The 21,527-nt window shown below is 43.1% G+C and overlaps 1 protein-coding gene across 1 annotated transcript in view; it reads right to left on the bottom strand.

Moving 5' to 3' along the window:
- Window positions 1-21,527, bottom strand: part of BBS2 (Bardet-Biedl syndrome 2) — an 85,289-nt gene that overhangs the window by 35,065 nt on the left and 28,697 nt on the right. Inside the window, exons 4-7 of the mRNA XM_077455068.1 lie at window positions 21,157-21,282; window positions 19,219-19,281; window positions 17,489-17,566; window positions 4,883-4,987 (exon numbers count right to left, since the gene is read on the bottom strand). Of these exons, the coding sequence (XP_077311194.1) occupies window positions 4,883-4,987; window positions 17,489-17,566; window positions 19,219-19,281; window positions 21,157-21,282 (372 nt within the window). The remainder of the gene's footprint in view (window positions 1-4,882; window positions 4,988-17,488; window positions 17,567-19,218; window positions 19,282-21,156; window positions 21,283-21,527) is intronic.

Raw genomic sequence — 21,527 nt, forward strand, 5'->3', positions numbered from 1 at the left:
GGTGTGCGCCGATGTCCTGCAGTGCGTGCGGGGGTGCGCGTTCCTGTGCGCACGGTGGTGCGCGCTCCTGCGGGCGCTTGTGCGCGCCGGTGTGTGCCCTTGCGTGCTCCTGCTGGCGCTGGTGTGCGCCAGTGCGCTCTGTTGTGGGCACTTCGGGTGGCACTGGTGTGTGTGCTGGCGCCGGGGTGTGCGCGTGCGGGTGCCAATCGGCCTATTTAGTCCTGCTGCTTAGACCGTTCAGGTGCTGCCTGATCAACAGCTCCCCGGTTCCTGTACCGTTACCTGTATTCTGCGTTCCTGTTTCCTGATCTCCTGACGACCCGGCTCTCCTTGGACACCTCTGACCTCTGCCTGCACCTGACCTCGGCCTGTTTGACCTCGCTCCTGCCTGCTCCTTCTGTACCTCTGCTGTCCGCCTGTTGCCAAACCCTGCCTGAACCCGGACCTGCCTGCTCAGCTCCTGCTCTGTACCCAGTTTGCCTGTGTCCTGCCTACGCACCTGCTGCTGGAAGTTTTCTGCAAGTTCCTACTCCTGGAGCCATACCACAGGCTCTCTTACCACTCCGCACTCTCAGCCACCTGTCTACTCTATCAGGGGTTGTAGGTCAGACACGTACGGGAGACCACCCTCTGCCCAAGCGGACTCACCGGTTCGGTAAGTGCTAGTCTGACACTAGCAGTGTCCATCTGCGTGTGTATAGACATTCAATCATGAAATGTTGTGATTGGATATCTTCACCAGGCCAGTTCATGGTTCCCAGGATATCCATATTCCTTGCAGATAGAACTAGAAGCTAGTCTGCTGGACCCTTCCAGTAGAGGTTCCTTGCTTGAGGTCGCAAATCTACCTTCAAATAAACTGCGCATCTATGTAGGATCTCAGATCGTTCATTTACTTTATTATTTGTCTTTTAAACTGCACACCATTCTCACCCCAATGAATCCCATGATCTGACTCACAAGCAGTAGGTCCTCTATTTTATCAACAACGTTCTTCATCCTATTACACATAAACTTTTTTTTTTAAATGTACTCTTTTAGAATCCCTCTAGTAGTCATATTTACAACTATTTTGTTACCAACAAAGACTAACAACTGTCCTTTTCATTAGGCACTATGCCTTTAGCACTTCTTCCCCATGAAATCTCTAAAGAAGGCAGAGGCCACTTATGCCGCGTACACACGACAGGACTTAAGTCCGGCAGACTTTCGACGGAGTTCTGACAGAGTTCTGACGGACTTTCCGAATGAACGGACTTGGCCACACACAATCACACCAAAGTCTGACGGATTCGAACGTGATGACGTATGACTGGACTAGAATAAGGAAGTTCATAGCCAGTAGCCAATAGCTGCCCTAGCGTCGGTTTTAGTCCGTCAGACTAGCACACATACGAGCGGATTTCTGGGTCCGGCAGAGTTCTGGCGAAAAAATTTGAAGCATGTTCCATTTCTAAAGTCTGTCAGACTTTTGCGAATCAAAAGTCCGTTGCAGCCCACACACGATCGAATAGTCTGCCGGAATCATTCCGTCAGACTTTTGATGTTGAAAAGTCCGGTCGTGTGTACGGGGCATTACAGTGCCTTGAAAAAATATTCATACCCCATTTAAATTTTCCACATTTTGTCACGTTACAACCAAAAACGTAAATGTATTTTATTGGGGATTTAATGTGATAGATAGACCAACAAAAAGTGGTACATAATTGTGAAGTGGAAGGAAAATGATAAATGGGTTTCAATTTTTTTTACAAATAAATATTTATAAAGTGTGGCATGCATTTGTATTCAGCCCCTTTACTCAGATACCCCTAATTAAAATCTAGTGGAACCAACTGCCTTCAGAAGTCACCTAATTAGTAAATAGCGTCCACCTGTGTGTAATTTAATCTCAGTATAAATGCAGCTGTTCTGTGAAGCCCTCTGAGTTTTGTTAAAGAACCTTAGTAAACAAACAGCCTCATGAAGGCCAAAAGAACACTCAAGACAGGTCAGGGATAAAGTTGTGAAGTTTAAAGCAGAGTTAGGTTATAAAAAAATATCCCAAACTTTGAACATCTCAAGGAGCACTGTTCAATCCATCATCCGAAAATGGAAAGAATATGGCACAACTGCAAACCTACCAAGACATGGTCATCTACCTAAACTGAGAGGCTGGGCAAGGAGAGTATTAATCAGAAAAGCAGCCAAAAGGCCCATGGTAACTCTGGAGGAGCTGCAGAGATCCACAGCTCAGGAGGGAGAATCTGTCCACAGGACAACAATTAGTCCTGCACTCCACAACTCTGTAAGAGTGGCAAGAAGAAAGCCATTGTTGAAAGAAAGCCATAAGAAGTCCCATTTGCAGTTTGCGAGAAGTCATGTGGGGGACACAGCAAACATGTGGAAGAAGGTGCTCTGGTCAGATGGCACCAAAATTGAACTTTTTGGCCTAAAAGCAAAATGCTAAGGCCGCGTACACACGGGCGGATTGTCTGGCCAACTAAGTTCGTCAGACAATCCGACAGACAGTCCGTCCTACTTTTGAATGAACGGACTTGACCACACACGACGAACAGACAGTCCGCTGAAAGCTTGCGCGATGACGTGTACAGCACGTACGACGGGACTAGAAATACGACGTCCAATACACTGCAATGCAACCTTCGGCGTGTAAATCCTTTCTGAGCATGTGCCATACTTAGTCCGTCCAACTTGCCTACACACGAGCGGACTGTCCGCTGAAACCAAGTTTGGACGGACAAAATTACGGAAATTCCGAAAGACTTAGTCCGCCAGACTGTCCGCTGAAAAAGTCCGCTGAAGCCCACACACGAGTGGATTGTCCGCTGAAACACGTTTCAGCGGACTAAGTTGGACGGACAATCCTCTCGTGTGTACGCGGCCTAACACTGCATATCACCCTGAACACACCATCCCGCTGTGAAACATGGTGGTGGCAGCATCATGTTGTGGGGATGCTTTTGTTCCACAGGTACAGGGAAGTTGGTCAGATCTGATGGGAAGATGGATGAGTCAGATACAGGGCAATCTTAAAAGAAAACCTTTGCAAAAGACTTGAGACAGAGGTGAAGGTTCACCTTCCAGCAGGAAAACGACCCTAAACGTACAGCCAGAGATACAATGAAATGGTTTAGATTAAAGCCTATTCATGTGTTAGAATGGCCCAGTCAAAGTCCAGACTTAAATCCAAATGAGAATGGCAAGACTTGAAAATTGCTGTTCACAGACTCTCTCCATCCAATCTGACAGAGCTTGAACTATTCTGCAAAGAAGAATGGGCAAAAATGTCACTCTCTAAATGTGCAAAGCTGGTAGAAACATACCCAAAAAGACGTGCAGCTGTATTTGCAGCAAAAGGTGGTTCTACAAAGGATTGACTCAGGGGAGCTGAATATAAATGCACGCCACACTTTTCAGATATTTGTAAAAAATTTGAAAACCATTTATCATTTTTCTTTCCACTTCACAATAATGTGCCACTTTGTGTTGGTCTATAAACATAAAATTCCAATAAAATACATTTAAATTTTTGGCTGTAACATGACAAAATGTGGAAAATTTCAAGAGGTATGAATTATTTTTTTCAGGGCACTGTAACCCAGATTCCTTCTAGACTCCATCTCCTTCCCAGACTATAAGCACCACTACATGACCTACTGGGACGTTAAGGCTATAAGATCTTTCAAAAATGTGCCTGTCCGTGTTCATCCGATCCGCTCTGCAGACAGATAGAAAAATAGGATTTTCTTCCGTCTGCAGAATCGGACCATAGCGGAGACGGTTGATATGATGTTCATCCGCTAACACCCTCTATCCCATAGGGATGCATGTATGTCCGTATTTCATCCGAAAATGGATGGATGAAATACGGACCTACTGACCGCATGTGTCAAAGGGGCCTTAAGAGTTCCCTTCACTGGAACTAAGGGGCCAAGTCCAACCCCTGAAAAACAACCCCACACCATAATCCCTCCTCCACCAAATGATTTGGACCAGTGCACAACGCAAGGTCCATAAAGACATGGATGAGCGAGTTTGGGGTGACTGGCCTGCACAGAGTCCTGACCTCTACCTGATAGAACACCTTTGGGATGAATTTGAGTGGAGGTTGTGAGCCAGGCCTTCTCGTCTACATCAGCGCCTGACCTCACAAATGCATTTCTGGAAGAATAGGCAAACATGATCACTCAGTTCTTAGGCTTAGGCCAGCAGGGGGACAGCTTGCAGCACTGGGTCAATGCTGCAGGAGGTAGGCAAGTATGTGTGTTCGTTTTTTAAATACACACACTTCTCTTTTAACAGAACCTAAATTGGACTTAGGTGCGCCAAAAACTATTTACTGGTATTTATTAGCAAAACCTCTACTTCCTCAGTAATACACAGTTCATAAATGCTTAACCATCTTGATGTCAGTCTGCTGTTCTATCATGGACAATTAGAAAGCTCTTAAAACTCCAACCATGTTCAAGGCCAAATGCAAGTTGAAATTTGTCTAGATAATGGAGAAATTCACACGTTTACATAACCAACTGGACTATTTTACACAAACTTTGGGACGGTCTACAACTGTCTAAATATTCATGCAATCTGATTTTCTATCTGTGTGGAAACTGTAATTATTACCTAGCAGACTGGGCTAAGTATTCATACTGTGATTAAACCCTGGGTACACCCGTTTCTGCCTCCTCCTATCTTTATCTGTTGTCATGTAGGACCCAATTCTTCTCCTCTCCTTCTATCCCTTAACCTTTTTAACAGTGCTTTAGCATGTAAGGACATTGGAAAGAGGAGAGTATAAAAAACTTTAAGGACCAGTGTAGATTTTAGCTGTACTTGAAGAAAATGAATTCTAGTGCCTGGCCTATTAAAACACACCCACCTTTATCCTCCAATATCGTGACATACGGTCATACACTCCCACGGTACCATTGGAAAGAGCATACCCAAATCGGCTAGAGTACATGGGGCACATCGCTGTGATTGTCTGAAAGAAGAAAATATTAATATCTTTCATTAAACTGTACCCTGTCACAAGTCAAACAAATGCCCAGGCCACACACCGCTAAGGTTTTTCTGTCATTGTCAATAAACTTTATTAAAACCACTGCATGGCCATTCTTACATCATTGTTCCTGCCCTCATTTAGGGCTTAATCATACAGATTAAATGTCACAGATGATACATTAAATACCTATAATACAATGGTAGTAGTGGTTAAGTTACAATTTCCACATGTAAACCATTTAATACAAATAATATCCAAAACTTAAAATGATGAAGAAGATGAATAAGATGAAAAATTAATAAGATAAAAAATGAAAAAAAGGTATCCCCTGTCAAAAATCTCCCTAAAAACAACTTTTAATAATTCTTTATATTCAAACAAAAAAGCCATATATTATGGTAAAATCAAACTAATAAAGGAAGGTTGAAGATCTTTAGATCAATCAATTTGTTTCTATAAATATATACTATGAAGTTAAGGATTATTCCTAGATACTAGATATGTTTATGTTCCAGAATGTCAGATCCAATATGTTGAGAGGACCACTAGAAGATTGTGTGATCACCTAATGCCACGTACACACAACCAGACTTTTCGATGGACTAGGTCCGACGGTCTTCCTGACGGACTTTTGGCAGAGGTCTGACAGACTTTCTGAACGAAACGGACTTGGCCACACACAACCGGACTAAGGCCGCGTACACACGCGGGGACTGTTCGCCCAACTTTGTCCGTCAAACAGTTTCGGCAAACAGTCCGCTCAAAATTAGCATGGACGGACATGGCCACACACGACGGACGAACAGTTTGCTGAAACCGTGCGCAATGACGTGAACGGCACGTACGACGGGACGAAAAATACGACGTCCTATACACTGCATTATAACTTTCGGCGTGAAAATCCTTTCTGAGCATGCGCGCAACTTTGTTTGACGAACAAGCCTACACACGCGGGGACTGTCCGCTGAAACAAGGTTTCAGCGGACAGTTTTTCGGAATTTCCGAAAAACCTTGTTCAGCGGACTGTTCGCTGAAACTGTCCGCTGAAAGCCCACACACGAGCGGACTGTCCGCTGAAACTTGGTTTCAGCGAACAGTCCCCGCGTGTGTACGCGGCCTAAGTCCATTCAAAAGTCCGTTAGTTTTGAATGTGATGATGTAAACGGGACTAAACAAGGAAGTTCAATAGCCAGTATCCAATAGCTGCCCTTGTGTTGCATTTGGTCAGTCGGACTAGCACACAGACGAACGATTTTCCCGATTTTGAGTCCGTCGGTTAGATTTGAAACATGTTTTATTCCTTGGTCCGTCTGACTTTTGAGGAAAAAAAAAAGTAAGCTGGACCCCACACACGATTGAATTTTTCCGACGGATTCCGGTCCACCGGACCAAGTCTGCCGGAAAGTCCGTTCGTGTGTACGCGCCATTAGAGATCATTTAAATTTTATTAAGACAAAAAACATTTGGTGTGTAGAAACATTTTGTTCACATTCATGATTCTGATTTGAACTCTTTAAAATATACAAAATTATAGAGAATATTGATAATTGCATTAGGGGCAGATTTTCCATACAGGGCAGGAGCTTTTTTATTTAGTTTTTTTTTGTTAAACATTTGTATTCATAATGGTTTAAACGTTGCATGGCATAATCATTATTCATGATAAAACAGTTTATGCTTTTCCCTCTTTTCTCATTTTGGAATAATCCTGTCTTCACCTCAAAAGTAGATAGTTATAGAAACTTATTGATTTAAAGACATCCAACTTTCAATATTCATTTGATTACAGTTACATAGTTAGTAAGGTTGAATTAAGACACCAGTCCATCCAGTTCAACCTGAGTGAGTGTCTACAATTGTCCCTATTCCTGTACAATGCATACTCACATCAGTCCCTACCCTCAAGGAGCCTGCAATCCAAGGTCCCCATTCATGTACTAGGGTCAATTTTGGACAGAAGCTAATTGACCTACCTGCATGTCTTTGGAGTGTAGGAGGAAACCGGAGCACCCGGAGGAAACCCACGCAGTCACAGGGAGAACATGCAAACTCCAAGCAGGTAGTGTCGTGGTTGGGATTTGAACCAGCGACCCTTCTTACTGCTAGGTGAGTGTGCTAACCATTACACCACCGTGCCACCCATTATAACATAATACATATTAATGTACAGGATTTATATGATGCCAATAGTTTGCTTAGCTTTTTACAAAATAAAAGGGATACAGAACAGTTACAATTTGATGCTCATGGGAGCTTACAATCTAAAATGGAGGGTCAACTGGTACTAAAATAGTAATAAATGTAGAGGATGAGCTGATGGAGAAGGTGGACAGAGTAGGAGATAGCTGGACAGAATGGGGTAGGAATTTCCAGAGAATGGGAGTCGCTCTAGAGAAGTAGAGAAGGGAGTATGGGAGGTGGAGACAAGGAAGCTAAAGAGAAGGAGGTCTTGGGAGAAGCATATTTCAAATTTTATGTTGAGCAAGTGGAAGCCAGTAAGGGTAGTGGCAGAGATGATTGGAAGCTGAAGAGCTGTTAGTAAGGTGAATGAGTCTAACAGAATCATTCAAGATAGATTGAAGGGGGGGGGGGGGGGGGGTAGCCTGTGTAAAGGAAGGCCAACGAGAAGGAGGTTGCAATAATCAAGGCAAGAGATAACTAGGGACTGAATTAGTAGCTTTGTGGTGTTGCTAGTTAAAAAAAGAGAGACTTTTGGAAATGTTACAGAGTTTAAGGGGGGAAGATTTGGTCAGTGATTCTATGTGGGGCCCACAGGAGAGATCAGAGTCTAGGATTACACCTAGTGTAGTTCCTAGATCAAAGAGGAAGTTTAAGGAAGTCATAAAACATCTATAATGATTTGTCAGTCAGTAAATTTGTGATGCGTGAGCAGATTGTGGGGTGAGCTACAGAGTAGAAGGATGGGTATCAATGGCGTAGGGATGGTGTTGGAAGCCCTCAGGAGGTTGTAATCTGGCCCAGGGAGGAGGCATAGAAAGAGAATAGAAGAGGCCCAAGGACAGAGTTTTGGGGGACCCCAAAAGAAAAGAGAAGACAAAGTTGTAGGTGACACTGAAGGTGTGCAGAGATATGAGGAAAACCAGCAAAGAGCAAAATCACAGAGGCCATGGAAGCGGAGTAAAGTGGGTGGTCAACTGTAGACAGCAGAGAGGCAGAGCTCCAAGAGTATGAGTACAAAGTAGTGGTCAAGGGTTTCAGCAGTTAGTAAATCCTTTGTGAGTTTTAGGAGGGTAGCTTCTGTAGAATATTGCTGGCAGAAGCCAGACTGTAGGGGAACAGAAGGGCTGTTAACAGTAAGGTAGGAGCTCAGACAGTTGTAGACAAGGCAAGTTGTTTAACCTGGTGGGGTCCAGTGAGCATTTTTTTTTGTAAGTATGGGGGTAACCAGTGCATGTTTCAGAAGGGTGGGGAAGATCCCGGTTAAGAAGAAGATATTGAAAATGTAAGTTAAAGAGTGTAAAATGGAGCAGGAGGGTGACCATAGAAGTAGTGTGGGAATTTAGACAAGAGGCTCGTGGGCCTCAGAAAGAAGTTTAGAGGCTTCTCCAGTGGTAACAGTGTCAAAAGAAAGAGGAAAGATTTAAAGCAGCCCATAGATTACTCAATTTTCTTTCCTTCCACACGCGACATCTCATCTCATTTGCGATCTTGTTTTTGACATTTTTTTAAATCTCCTGGGCAGTGAGTGAGCTAGTGGGGGAACGCAGTGAGTGACAAAGTAGAGGTAAAAAAGTGGACTTGGATTGGATGAGAGGGTGTTAATGAGATTGACAAAAGTAGGTACAGTATATGTTTAGCAGCTTGGAGGCAGAAATGGTATTTTAGGAGGGCAGCTCTGGACAAGGTGATGTATGGTAGGGATTTGGTTTTACACTAAAGTCACTCACTCAAGAGCATGACTATGTTTTTTGAAATGCCTGGCGCTGTTTGTTTGCAGGGTTGTGGCGGCCGAGGCCTGTTTCTGCAACCAGGAGAGGGAAGCAAGTGTGTCTAGGAAGGATGAGAGTAAGCAGCTGTAGACAAAAGTGTCTAGATCAGAATAGAGAACTATTAAAGCTTGCTCCCTGATTGTGGCTTGCATGTGGATTTTTTTGAACTAAAGTGGAGAGTTAATAACCAGGAGTTGAAAACAGGAGTTAAGACAGGAGTCTCTAACCTCTATCCTACATCCATCCTCCCCTCCATTTTAAAGATCCCACTGCAAGGGGCAACCAGACAGCTTTCCAGAAATGTCAGGCTGACAGCAAGCCAGATTCACCGGATCAGAGTGTTTTAAGGGGACAACCGCAGCCAGGTAAGCTCGCACCTCCACTCCCCCCCCCCCCCCCAGTGATTGTTCCAGGGACTCTGTCCGACCGCCTACGGGGATCAGGAAGGAATTTTTGCCCCACTGGTGCATTTGGCTGCTACTGTCAGGGGGTTTTTTGCCTTCCTCTGGAACAACCATAGGTTAGCATACCCCTACCTCCGGCCTCCTTTCCATTTTTTACGCTATCCTAGGACGACTATTCCAGATCACAGCCAGACTTCTTTTCTAAGCGGAGACCTCCACCTTAAGTAAAGGCAGCTGGAACAGCCAGCAACCGAATACAACAACTCCTTCCGCATCCATATAGGCATCCCCTGATCAACTTGCGCGCTAATAGCCTCAAGCACGGCGGCAAGTCTGATACCTAGCCCCACCTCAGGATCAATACCCTGATCAGGATCATCATCTTAGGCCCATAGTACCATCAACAGCATCCACAAACCATGTGCTACTTCAAATACTCAGCTGAAGTTATGCACAGACTAAGGAACATCAACACCACATTGCCATCTTCCATACAAAAAATACTTCAAAGAGAACAACTATTAAAAACCGGACGACAAGCAGCTCCCAACCACAGGAAGACATCTACTCGACCACTACAATTAGATTGCGCCTTGATTAACGCCAGGTCTGCAGTCAAACATAGACTGGAAGTACACGACTTCATCATCGAGAACAATGTAGATTGTCTCTTCATCACCGAAAGCTGGTTAACCTCTGACTGCAACACCATCCTCACCGAATTGGTGCCGGAAAACTACAGGATCCTAACCGAACACCGGATAGGGAAAAAAGGAGGAGGCCTAGCAGTGATCTTTAAAGGTCACCTGGATCTCACTAAACCATCATCTCAGAACCCAGTGTCTTTTATGGAAACCCTGATGCTACATTTTCAACCAACACCCCATGACACCACTCATATTCTACTGTGCTACAGACCACCGGGACCAAAGTCCAATCTTCTTTCACCCCTCACGGAATCCTTTGCAATGCACACCCTAAAATTCAAAAATTTCCTGGCACTCAGAGATTTCAACCTTTGGGCAAACGAGCCTAAAGACCCCATCGCGACTGCCTGCATCAATCAACTAGAAGAACTGGGTCTACAGCAACTGATAAAGACTCCCACGCATGGGTCAGGACACACCCTGGACCTCATTTTCAAACAGAACATCGACGTCAACATATGCGACAACATAACTCTGCCATGGACGGATCACAACGCCATCAAATTCAAAATCACTACCAACATCACCAACGCAAAACGGAAACCTGTAACAACGCACTGGGCCAGATCGCATAAAAAACTGTACTCCGAAGCCTTCAAAACCACTCTGTCCAAAAAAATATCTACAATAACCTTAAACCACTCTACGGAGGAAACACTCAACTCCCTGAACAAGGCATTACTGCAATCAGCAGACTCGGTAGCACCAAAACGCAGGGCTCTCATCAGGAAGAAAAATGCTGGATGGTTTAATAGCTCCCTCTCCGTACTAAAGCAAGAACGCAGAAGAGCGGAAAGAACATGGAGAAGAAATCCCACCGAGGAAAACCTATTTAACTACAAAGGTCTGACAGAGAATTATCGGAAAGCAATCTTCAAAGCCAAAAAGGACCACTTCTCATATACAATCTCAACGGCCGCAAACCAACCACGGGAACTGTTTAAACTGGTTAATCAATCAATGAATCCGGTGTGCCTAGAACCCCCAGAAAGCGAATCCCAGGATTACTGTGACAAACTGTCAGATTTTTTCATCGATAAAGTCAAAACCATCAGGGAAACAATTTGTCAGAAGAAAACATCCGACCTCAGCCAGCAAATACATAAAGAGGATGTCCGCACCAACATACCGCAACAGCCAAAATTTTCACTATCCCCAATTACCGTAGACACCGCAAAAAACATCATTAATAAACTGCGTGACAGTACCTCACCTATTGACATCATCCCCACAAAACTACTGAAAGAATGCTCCGACATCGTGGCTCCAACCATAACCCACCTCATAAACCGATCATTCCACGAAGGGATTGTTCCCAGCATCCTCAAACAAGGCATCGTCAAACCTCTACTCAAGAAACCAAACCTGGACCCTCAGGATCCAAACAACCGTAGGCCAATTACAACCCTCAACACCATTTCTAAGATCATGGAGAAAGCTGTAGTACATCAGCTACAACTTCACCTGGATACTCACAAACTCCTGGACCCGCTGCAATCAGGCTTCCGCCCGGGTCATGGAACAGAAACAGCTCTCCTCAAGATTTGGGATGACGCCCTCGAAGCGGCAGATGACGGAGAGCCGTGTCTCCTCGTACTGCTAGACCTAAGTGCAGCGTTTGATACAGTAGATCACAATACTCTACTCGTCCGCCTCACAGAAGTAGCCGGAGTCCAAGACATAGATCTCCATTGGTTCGCGTCCTTCCTAGGAAATCGGTCACAGACAGTGAAACTAGGAAAATTCCTCTCCGAAACTCGGGCAGTCACCTGCGGAGTCCCTCAAGGCTCTCCGTTGTCACCCGTTCTCTTCAACATTTACATTCGCCCACTCCTTCAAATCATCAGATGCTCAGATCTCTGCTTCCACTCTTACGCTGACGACACGCAACTTTATTTCCGGATCAATGGAAAAAAAGATCACCAACAACAACTTGAAAACTGCCTCAAATCAATAGAGGACTGGATGACCACCAACTCCCTCCAGCTGAACCAATCAAAGACAGAGCTTCTTATCTTACACCCAAATCATAAGCCCGCAACCAAAACCTCCTGGTCTCCACCAACCGTCTTTGGGCAGACTATCTCCCCAAAGACCAAAGCCAAGAGTCTTGGGGTTATTTTAGACGCACAAATGTCAATGGATGCGCAAATAGGAGCAGTAGTCAGTCGATCTCACCATCTGCTGCGCATGCTTCGCAGACTCATCCCTTTTATCCCAAAGAATGACAAAGCAGTGGTAGTTGGAACAATCATTAATTCACGACTGGACTACGCAAACTCGCTTTACATAGGATTACCACAATATCAACTTGCGCGATTACAACTGATCCAAAACACGGCGGCAAGGCTGATAACAGGAAAAAAACCCTGGGAATCCATTTCTCCTTCACTGAGGAGCTTACATTGGCTAACCGTGAAAAATCGGATCACGTTCAAGACCCTTTGCCTCACCCACAAATGCGTGCATAGAGAAGCTCCGCAATACCTAATGGAGAAAATAAATCATTACACACCAAACCGCAGTCTTCGATCAGCCAACAAAAACCTCCTCCTCGTGCCCAAAGCCCGGTATAAATCCAAGGGGGATCGGAGATTCGCTGTCCAAGGGCCTCGGCTATGGAATGCTCTACCAATCAACATCCGCCTGGAAGAAAATCACCTGGCTTTTAGGAAAAAACTCAAGACCTTCCTCTTTTAGCAGATGATCAAAGCTCGCCACAGCGCCTAGAGGCGATTCAGTTCGCATTGTGCGCTATATAAGTATTTCATTCATTCATTCATTCAAAGTGGTAAAAGGTTCCTACAGGTAACTGTATGCTGGTAGAAGGGATAAGGAGTGAAGACAAGAAGAGCATGAAGCTGATGAGGTTGTGATCAGGGAGAGAAAAATGGGCTTTGAAGAGGCAGTAAGCAGTGTAGAAGTTGGAGAACATAAGGTCAAGGGTGTTGCCGTCACAGTGAGTAGTAATGTGTGTCTAGTGCATTAGGGTAAAAAAAAAAAAAAAAAAAAGGCTAAGTTGAGTAGCTGAGAGTTACCCGAGGTGTTAAAGTCATTGTGAATGATGATAGTGGGTATTTCAGGGGAGAAAGTAGGGTAACCAGGAGGCTAATAGATCACTGCAATCCTCAGAGAAAGGAAAAGATAATACAATATAATAAAAATATTACAGTGAGCTTCAAAAAAGGAAAAAATGCCAGAGAGGGAGGTGTAAGAAGAATAAAAAGAGGAGGTTCCCCAGGGATTTTATGGGCGAGGGTTGAAATCAGACAGAAAGAAGAGGTGTAAGAAGAACTTGACAGGTGCTTTGTGGAGAAAGGAGGAGTCCAACCTATGGAGGCCACCATAGGAAAGGGCAGCAGGAGAGGGGGGGTCAGATTCCTGAAGCCAAGTTTTAGTAACAGTGAGCAGGGTGAGGGAGTTAGAAAATAGATAGATATAAACATTGTTGACAGAGGTAAGTTTGTTACAGACCAAGTAGTAATAGCTCATTGAAAGTCACATTCACTGCTATACATACAGTGGGTATAGAAAAGAATCAACCCCCTTTAAAATAATCACATTTTGTTGCTTTGCAGCCTGAAATGAAAACAGACACAGCTTTTGTTTTATCCAGCTGTATTTACTCCAATAACATCCAAGTGAAAGATAAAAACACCAATATGTCAGGGAAAAAAAAAATCAAAAATGGAATCACTGCGTTGGAAAAAGTATCAATCCCTTATGTCTGTATGTTGAACCTCCTTTTGCTTTAATTACAACCTTTAGTCTGTTGGAATACGTCTCTACTAATGTTGCACATCTAGACTTTGCAATATTTGCCCACTCTTCTTTGCAGAACTGCTCAAGTTCAGTTAAATTTGATGGTGACCGTTTGTGGACTGCAGTCTAAGGCCATTCAAGGATATTCACTTTTTTCTACTTGAACCACTATGTGGTCATTTTTTACTGTGTGTTTTGGGTCATTGTCATGTGGGAAGGAAAACCTTCTTCCCATTGACAACTTTCTGGTAGCAGATTTTCCTCAAGAATTTGACAGTCATTGTGCCCCATCCATTTTTTCTTCTATCCTGACAAGTGATCCAGTTCCTGCTGCAGAGAAACAACCCCATAACAGGATATTACCACCTCCACGCTTTACTGTAGGAATGGTGTTACATGGATGGTGAGATATATTGGCTTTCCGACAGACATTTGGTGTTGAGGCCAAATAATAACATTTTAGTCTCATCTGACCATAACACCTTTTTCCTTGTGGTCTCAGAATCTTCAAGTTGAGTTTTGGCAAAGCTCAGTCATGGCTGCATGTGGCCTTTCTTGAAGAGTGGCTTTTTATTGCAACCCTTCCAATACAAGTCACATTTGTGGATAATTTGTGATATTGTTGTCACATGCACAGAATGACCACTCTGTCATAAATTCCTGCAACTGCTTCAGAGGCCTCTTGGTAGTCTCTCTGACTAGTTTCATCCTATCTTTTTTATTCAGTTTAAAGTGGCATCTTGATCCAGGGAAGGTCTGTGTTGTACCAAATACCATCCACTTAATAATAGACTTCACTGTGCTTCTAGGCATTAATAAAGCATTTGACCTTTTTTTGGATCCATCTCCTGACTTGTGCCTGTACACAACTTTATCCAGGAGACCATTTGACAGTGCCTTGCCACCCATAGTTGATTTGCTTTAGTAGCACTACGGGGGACTGGAATGCTCCAGGAAAGCTCTTTTCATGCTGAGCTAATAAAAATGACCACAGCTGATCACAGTTGAAAGTCAAAGGGCTTTGCGTACCATTGAGAAGGTGATTAGCTGCACCTGATTGAGTTTACAAATCATTTTTGGAGTGGGTTGCTCCTTTTTCCAACTCAGTGATTCTCTTTTTGATTTTTTTTCTGCCATGTTGGTGTTATGTCTTTCACTTGGATGCTATAAGTTGAGTAAATACAGCTGGATAAATCAAAAACCGTGTCTGTCTTCATTTCAGGCTGCAAAGAAACAATATGTGATTGTTTTAAAGGGGGTGATTCTTTTCTATACCAACTGTATACAGCTCAAACTTTTAAATTTCTATCATTTAGAAACCCTTTAACATTTATCTAAAACCAAATTGCTTTTGTTTTGGCTGGTGTGCAAAGGGGTTTGAACCACCGTTAGATTTAGACCCCTTTCACACTGGGTCTGCCCATGCGTCAGCAGTAAAGCGCTGCTCGTTTCAGTGGTGCTGTTTAAGTGGCGCTTTATCGCTGCTAGCGATGTCCTTTTAACCCCAAAGGAGTTAAAAACGCCCATGTTGCAGTGCTTCCGAAAACGCTTTTCAGGCGCTCTGGAAGCACTGCCAATTCACTGCAAAAGGAAGGGGTGTTTTGGGAGCGCTGTATACAACACTCCCAAACCACCCCAAAGATGCTGCTTGTAGGACTTTTTCTAACGTCCGCCAAGCGCACTGGCCCAGTGTGAAAGCACTCGGGCTTTCACACTCGGGTGGCATGGGAGGCAGTTTTCATGCTCCATTTCTAGCACCAAAACGCCAAAAAACTGCCTCAGTGTGAAAGGGCTCTTACTCTCTTTATTTGTATGGGTGGCTGCAGTCACTGTGACCAAAAAGGTAAGAACATAACATGAATAGAGAGACATCTTCCAGTTGGGGCTCCGGTGACAGCTTACTTTAGATAGAGTTCCTTTCCATTTCTGTTGTGTCTACAGGACCAGAAGTGAAGGGAAACATCTCCAATGGGACACAGATAGCAAAAGGAACTGACAGGGATTTTTTTATTTTTGTAATCAAACAAACTCTTTATTAAAAAAGAGAAACATGAAAAAAACAGTGCAATAAAACACCATTACATAGGATTGCAGAGATAAAGATGATTCCCATATAAAATGTTGCAGCATTACAAAACAAAGGAAAAGCAGTAATGTTCTACTGTGAGCGAAGAGAAAGAATAATACATATATCTACAGTATATCCATAAGTTTCAGTGGTACGATACTATGTAGACAGTAAGAAATAGTACTGGTTTATAGATAATTTGCAAGTATATGCAGCAAGTAGTACAATGAGCACATAAGGTTAGCACTTACATAATTACAGATTTATCGTCGATACATGTAGAGGTTTGATCTAACCATCTTTCCCAAATCTTAAGATATTTAGCCTGGCACCCTCTATGGATGTATATGACTTTCTTATATAGTAGTGTGAACGTTAACAGAAGCCACCCAATTCTGGACTGTTGGTAATAAGGGGCTCCTGTAGGAAAGTATGGAGATGTTTGTCACTGTCCCAATTAGGGAGGAGGCCCAGAAGACACTGCTTAGGGCAAAGGGTTAACAAGGAGCCCATTTGGTCATGTATGAGCCAGACCACCTGTGACCAATAACCTTGAATGAAAGGACATGACCATAGCAAGTGGTAAAAAGTGTGACTAAAAACCTTGTGTGCGAGCCGCTCAGGCCAGGAAAGGGGGCCAGTCCTGGTTCACTGCTGTGAGTGGTGGCTGAGGAAGGAGCCCGTGATTAAGCCCTGAGTGGCAGAGCAAAACACGTTAGGGAGCCAGGACTGAGGTAGCCACATATCATTACAAGTTGGTTTGCTTTGATGTGTAGCTTAAGGGAGTCTCATACTTATACACAAGTGGTAAAAAGTATGACTGATCTCACCACATATAGGACATGAAGGACTATGCTGCGGTCAGTACCTAGATAAACTGATGACAGTTAGGTAGGTTCTATGCAGAATATACAGATGGACGAGAGGATTAGAACATTTTGGGGAGACTAGTTCACAGGATTCCACACATCATCCCAGTCTTTGTCCTCCAGCTCCTCCACGTTCACCACTCAACGGTTCTTCAATTGATAAACTAACTTAGCAGCCGCCAGTTGGAGGAGGCAATTATAAAAAGTGGATGTTAACTTTTTAGGGTCTGGATAAATACGTCTAACATATATAGGGAGTCATGGTTGGGAACAGAATGCCCAAATTGGGTGCGTAGCACGTGGCGAAGCTGGAGGTAACTGACAGCGATTTTGAACATTTTCAATGATATAAAAAAAAAAAAAAAAAAGTCTTTGGCCCTAGACACACCTTAAGAGGATATCAGGAAAAAGCGGGTCATTTTTACTATAAAGCCTTTAACGTGTCCTGACATCTGTATAATTCGTTTTCAATTTTTTGTGTGTATATTCTGTTCCACAGACAGACACAGAGACTACAAAAGTCGGTGACATTTTCTAATCCTAAAAATATAAGCATTGGCGTCTCCCCATTGTGCTTTCATCATAATAATTACCATACTACTTGAACATGTTTCATTGTAACACTTTTCATCTGAGCTTTTCTAAGCAGCTAAGCATGATAAGACTTGCATATGGACATTACAGTAGCATATAGAAAAAGTCACAACTAATAAACATTACCTCTGTCTCTGTCATCTCAGCAACAAGCTCATCTTCTTTGAAGACTCTTATATCAAAGTCTTCAGATCCAACAAGAAGCTGAAATTTGTCATTTAAAAATATTAGTAGGAAAACTTGCATACATGTAGAATGTAGATTTGGAAACTAGAATAATGTTTTAATTAGTTATATTTGTAAAAAATACTATGTTCTAGATCACCAGAATAATTCAGATCTCCTACTATGGAATAGAAAATAAAAAAACACAGGGAACACTGTGTACTCTCTGAAAGCACTATTCATAAAGAAATGTAACATGAACATACAGCATTTGATAAAAGCAAGGCAAAGCAAAATTATAGTAAACAATCACAATTAATCTTTCATCATCTGAAAGGAGTCAAAGCAATAAAAAAAAGAGGATTGCTCCTTTGTAAAGATTCAGCGATGGTGAGAGAATGATGCATGTGTGGCCTACCACTGAGGGCACGGTGGGGGCATTTATGTAGCTTTCATGCTGACTTTCTCCCCATAAATTTTATCACTGTGCATTTCACAGTGAAGTCTCTCTTTCTCCCTCCAGGTTCTGTTTTTTTTTTTTTCATAAAAATGATGGATTAAGTACGACAGTAATTGCCTTGAGGGGAAAGGGACAGAGAAGGTAGCCCAGAACCATAAAACTGAAATGTAATCTGTTCAGAGATAGTTATAGGAAACCCATGAGAGACATACAAGGCTATTGTTGCTGACTTTCCTCAGTGGACTGCAATGGACTTTGAGAATTAGCATTACAAAATCAATCTCATTCACAAGACAAAATCAGCCATGGAGCGCCAAGAATGCCTCGACCAGAAAGCCTGTACAGGTCAATGACAGGAGCCATGGCATGTATCTGCACATTGAGTGGTTGCATGCAGTTAGGGATCCTCTCTCCACATCGTTGGTTCTCATAGTCCATTGTAGTCTACTGAAGAAACATGCTATTGTGGTTTGGTTGTCTATAGGAGCTTCTTGTCTGGAGATGGAGTTTATGCAATTTTGATCCCTGTAATTTGGGATCAATACTGTTTGGCAAGCGGCCATTCTTTTTTCCTTTGAAGGAACATTTTTGAGCACGCAAGCACTGTTAAAAGGAATCTCTTCAGCGCTGAGCAATTTAATCACCACCAATCACACAAAGACTGCGTTATAACAATGGACTTTTTGTGGTGGTCCTTATTATTTATAGTTACTGTATTGCATTTATTTGTATATTTTTGACTTTATGCACAGTTTGATTCATTTGCACATTTTGAACTCTATTCACTTACTGCTTTTTTTTTGCATGTTGCTTGCTTTTTTGCACTTATTTTATGATTCCACATTTAGGATTAATTTGTTTCATTACACCCATTTGTTAATTTAAAAATGTAAAAAGGGACAGCACACATTTTTGTCTGGGTTGCATGACTTGCAGCAGTCCACCATATTTTCTCTCTCATTGTTTTGAGCTGAGTGCAAGACTTTTTTCCTTTTTTATAATTTTTATTTCAGTTGTGTTCAATTTGCCCGATAAATGTTCTTCAAACTTTATAAAGTTCCTTCAACAAGCAAAGGCATGTGGCCCTCCTGACATAAGAATATTTACCAGAGATGATGACTTCAGTGTACGAGCGTGGGATGTGCATGTGCAATAAAAACATTATTTGATGGTTCAATGGCCAGGGAAATGTATCAAAAAATTTAGTGTGCATGCAGTATAAAACTCTTACCTCTTTCTTCCCATCACCATCAAAATCACACAAGGCTAATGAGCGAACATTATCACCGGTCACCTAAAATTATAATGTATTGGTTGTTAGAGAACATTAATGACAATTTTAATGTATTCTTTTGCCCTCATTCTTCTGCAAGCAATGCATCTACAACAGTTTGGTTTCAGAGACATTTTTGAGCAATCCAAAAGCTGGAAGTTAGAGTCTCCCAGCATCCCCCAGTTTGGTGCAGTTCCAGGCCTGGAAGCCAATTGGGAGCAATGTCTTAGAAAGGCCAAGACTAAATAGCAGTGGAAAAAGATGAGCAGATATAAGTCTTTCTACAGCATACGTGTGTTAAATTGGCTGTAAACCCTCAGGCCGCGTACACACGCGGGGACTGTTCGGCCAACTTTGTCCGTCAAACAGTTTCGGCAAACAGTCCGCTCAAAATTAGCATGGACGGACATGGCCACACACGACGAACGAACAGTTTGCTGAAACCGTGCACGATGACGTGAACGGCACGTACGACGGGACGAAAAATACGACGTCCTATACACTGCATTATAACTTTCGGCGTGTAAATCCTTTCTGAGCATGCCCGGAACTTAGTTTGACGAACAAGCCTACACACGAGGGGACTGTTCGCTGAAACAAAGTTTCAGCGGACAGTTTTTCGGAATTTCCGAAAAACCTTGTTCAGCGGACTGTTCGCTGAAACTGTCCGCTGAAAGCCCACACACGGGCGGACTGTCCGCCGAAACACTGTTCAGCGGACAAAGTTGGCCGAACAGTCCCCGCGTGTGTACGCGGCCTCACATATACCAAGTGAATCCTCCTACATAAGTTGTACCTGTCTATCTGCAGCCCTCTCTTCTCTACATCTGTTTAAAGTGCTGAATTTATAAAGCTTGTCTGAGAATTCAGAAGAAAGGGGGCAGAGAGCTGAAGTTACACTTTGCAGAGCTCAGTGAGGAGAGCTGATTGGAGAGAAGGTACACACCCCCCTTCACACAGTGCACATGGGATCAGAGCTCCCTCCAGTCACCATTTTTCTCTTGGTGTCAGGAAAACTTGGCAGAAATGATTCATGCCGATTGCAGAGGAATGAAGCAGCAGACAGAAATTACACTTTTGGCTCATAAAGCTCCACTCCACTGCTGGTTCCCCTTACGAGGAATGGTGACAGCAGCACCCGAGAGCCAATGGACAAATCGGCTGGGGTGACAACACTGCAGGATCCCTGGAAAGGTAAGTGTCCTAATATGAAAAGTCAGAAGCCACAGTATTTGTAGCTGCTGCCTTTTCATTTTTGGAGGTGGAGGCTGGAGCTCCGCTTTAAATTTAGACAAGTACACACTATGGAGGGCTATGCGCTCTTCATATTTCATGTCTAAAGTTTACAACCACTTTAAGGCAAACTTATCTTCCAGTGTGCCCTCTGCCAGCACTGACAAGTTCAGGCTGCTGTCACTGCACCTTGCAACGCTACTGTCATGTCCTCCGCTACTTCTTGGGAGTCCCATGATGCTCTTTGGTCACTGGATGGCCATTATTGAACTCCAGTACACGAGCATAGAAGTTACATCATTCCTGACACCTGCCTCAATTCTCAGCAGGAGTGAACACAGACCTGTAATCCACCCAATCCGCTCTGATCAGCGGACAGATACCCTGCTGATCTAATTGGAGTCTGCCCCGTGTGAAAGGGTCCTAAATGCTCCTGTGTGGGGGGGATTTACTGGAGGCAGATATCAAGATAGATTCAGGATTCAGGTGCCTATGCTAGTTGCATAAAAAAAATTTAAATGAAAAAACAAAAAACAAAAATGCCCTAATTAGTATTTTCTATATCAGCTTTAATCAAGGTTGTGCAACTAATACAGACATTTCTGGAAGATGTTTATGTATGCTAGAGCACATTCTTTTTGTAAATGTGTTTTAAGCACTTACAGTCCAAAACAAGTCACTTCCTTTGCAGTCAAATCCTTGCAAGGCACAGTTTCCACCAATGATGGCAAGGGGACAACTGACATCTCCCAGGCTGCCGAGGACTACTGCATTAGCTCCGTCTGCGATCTAAAACAAAAATCCACATATTACTGATATCATAGTGAGAGCCATATGTTCTCTTTATAACACAAGCAACAGATTCAGCTTTATCTAAACATAGTACACTTGTTTCAGTTAAGGAAAATGAATATGGTGGAAAAAATATTTTATTTTAATTGTGAATTCATTTCTAAAATTGCAGAGTAAATCAAATGGGTAAATATATACATCTTTGCAGGAAAGGTTGAGTGGGAAAGTATTCCCAAGACATT

Source organism: Lithobates pipiens, unplaced genomic scaffold, assembly GCF_037356315.1.
Source record: "Lithobates pipiens isolate NorthernLeopardFrog02 unplaced genomic scaffold, aLitPip1_a1.2 Scaffold_10, whole genome shotgun sequence".
Classification (NCBI taxonomy): Eukaryota; Metazoa; Chordata; class Amphibia; order Anura; family Ranidae; genus Lithobates; species Lithobates pipiens.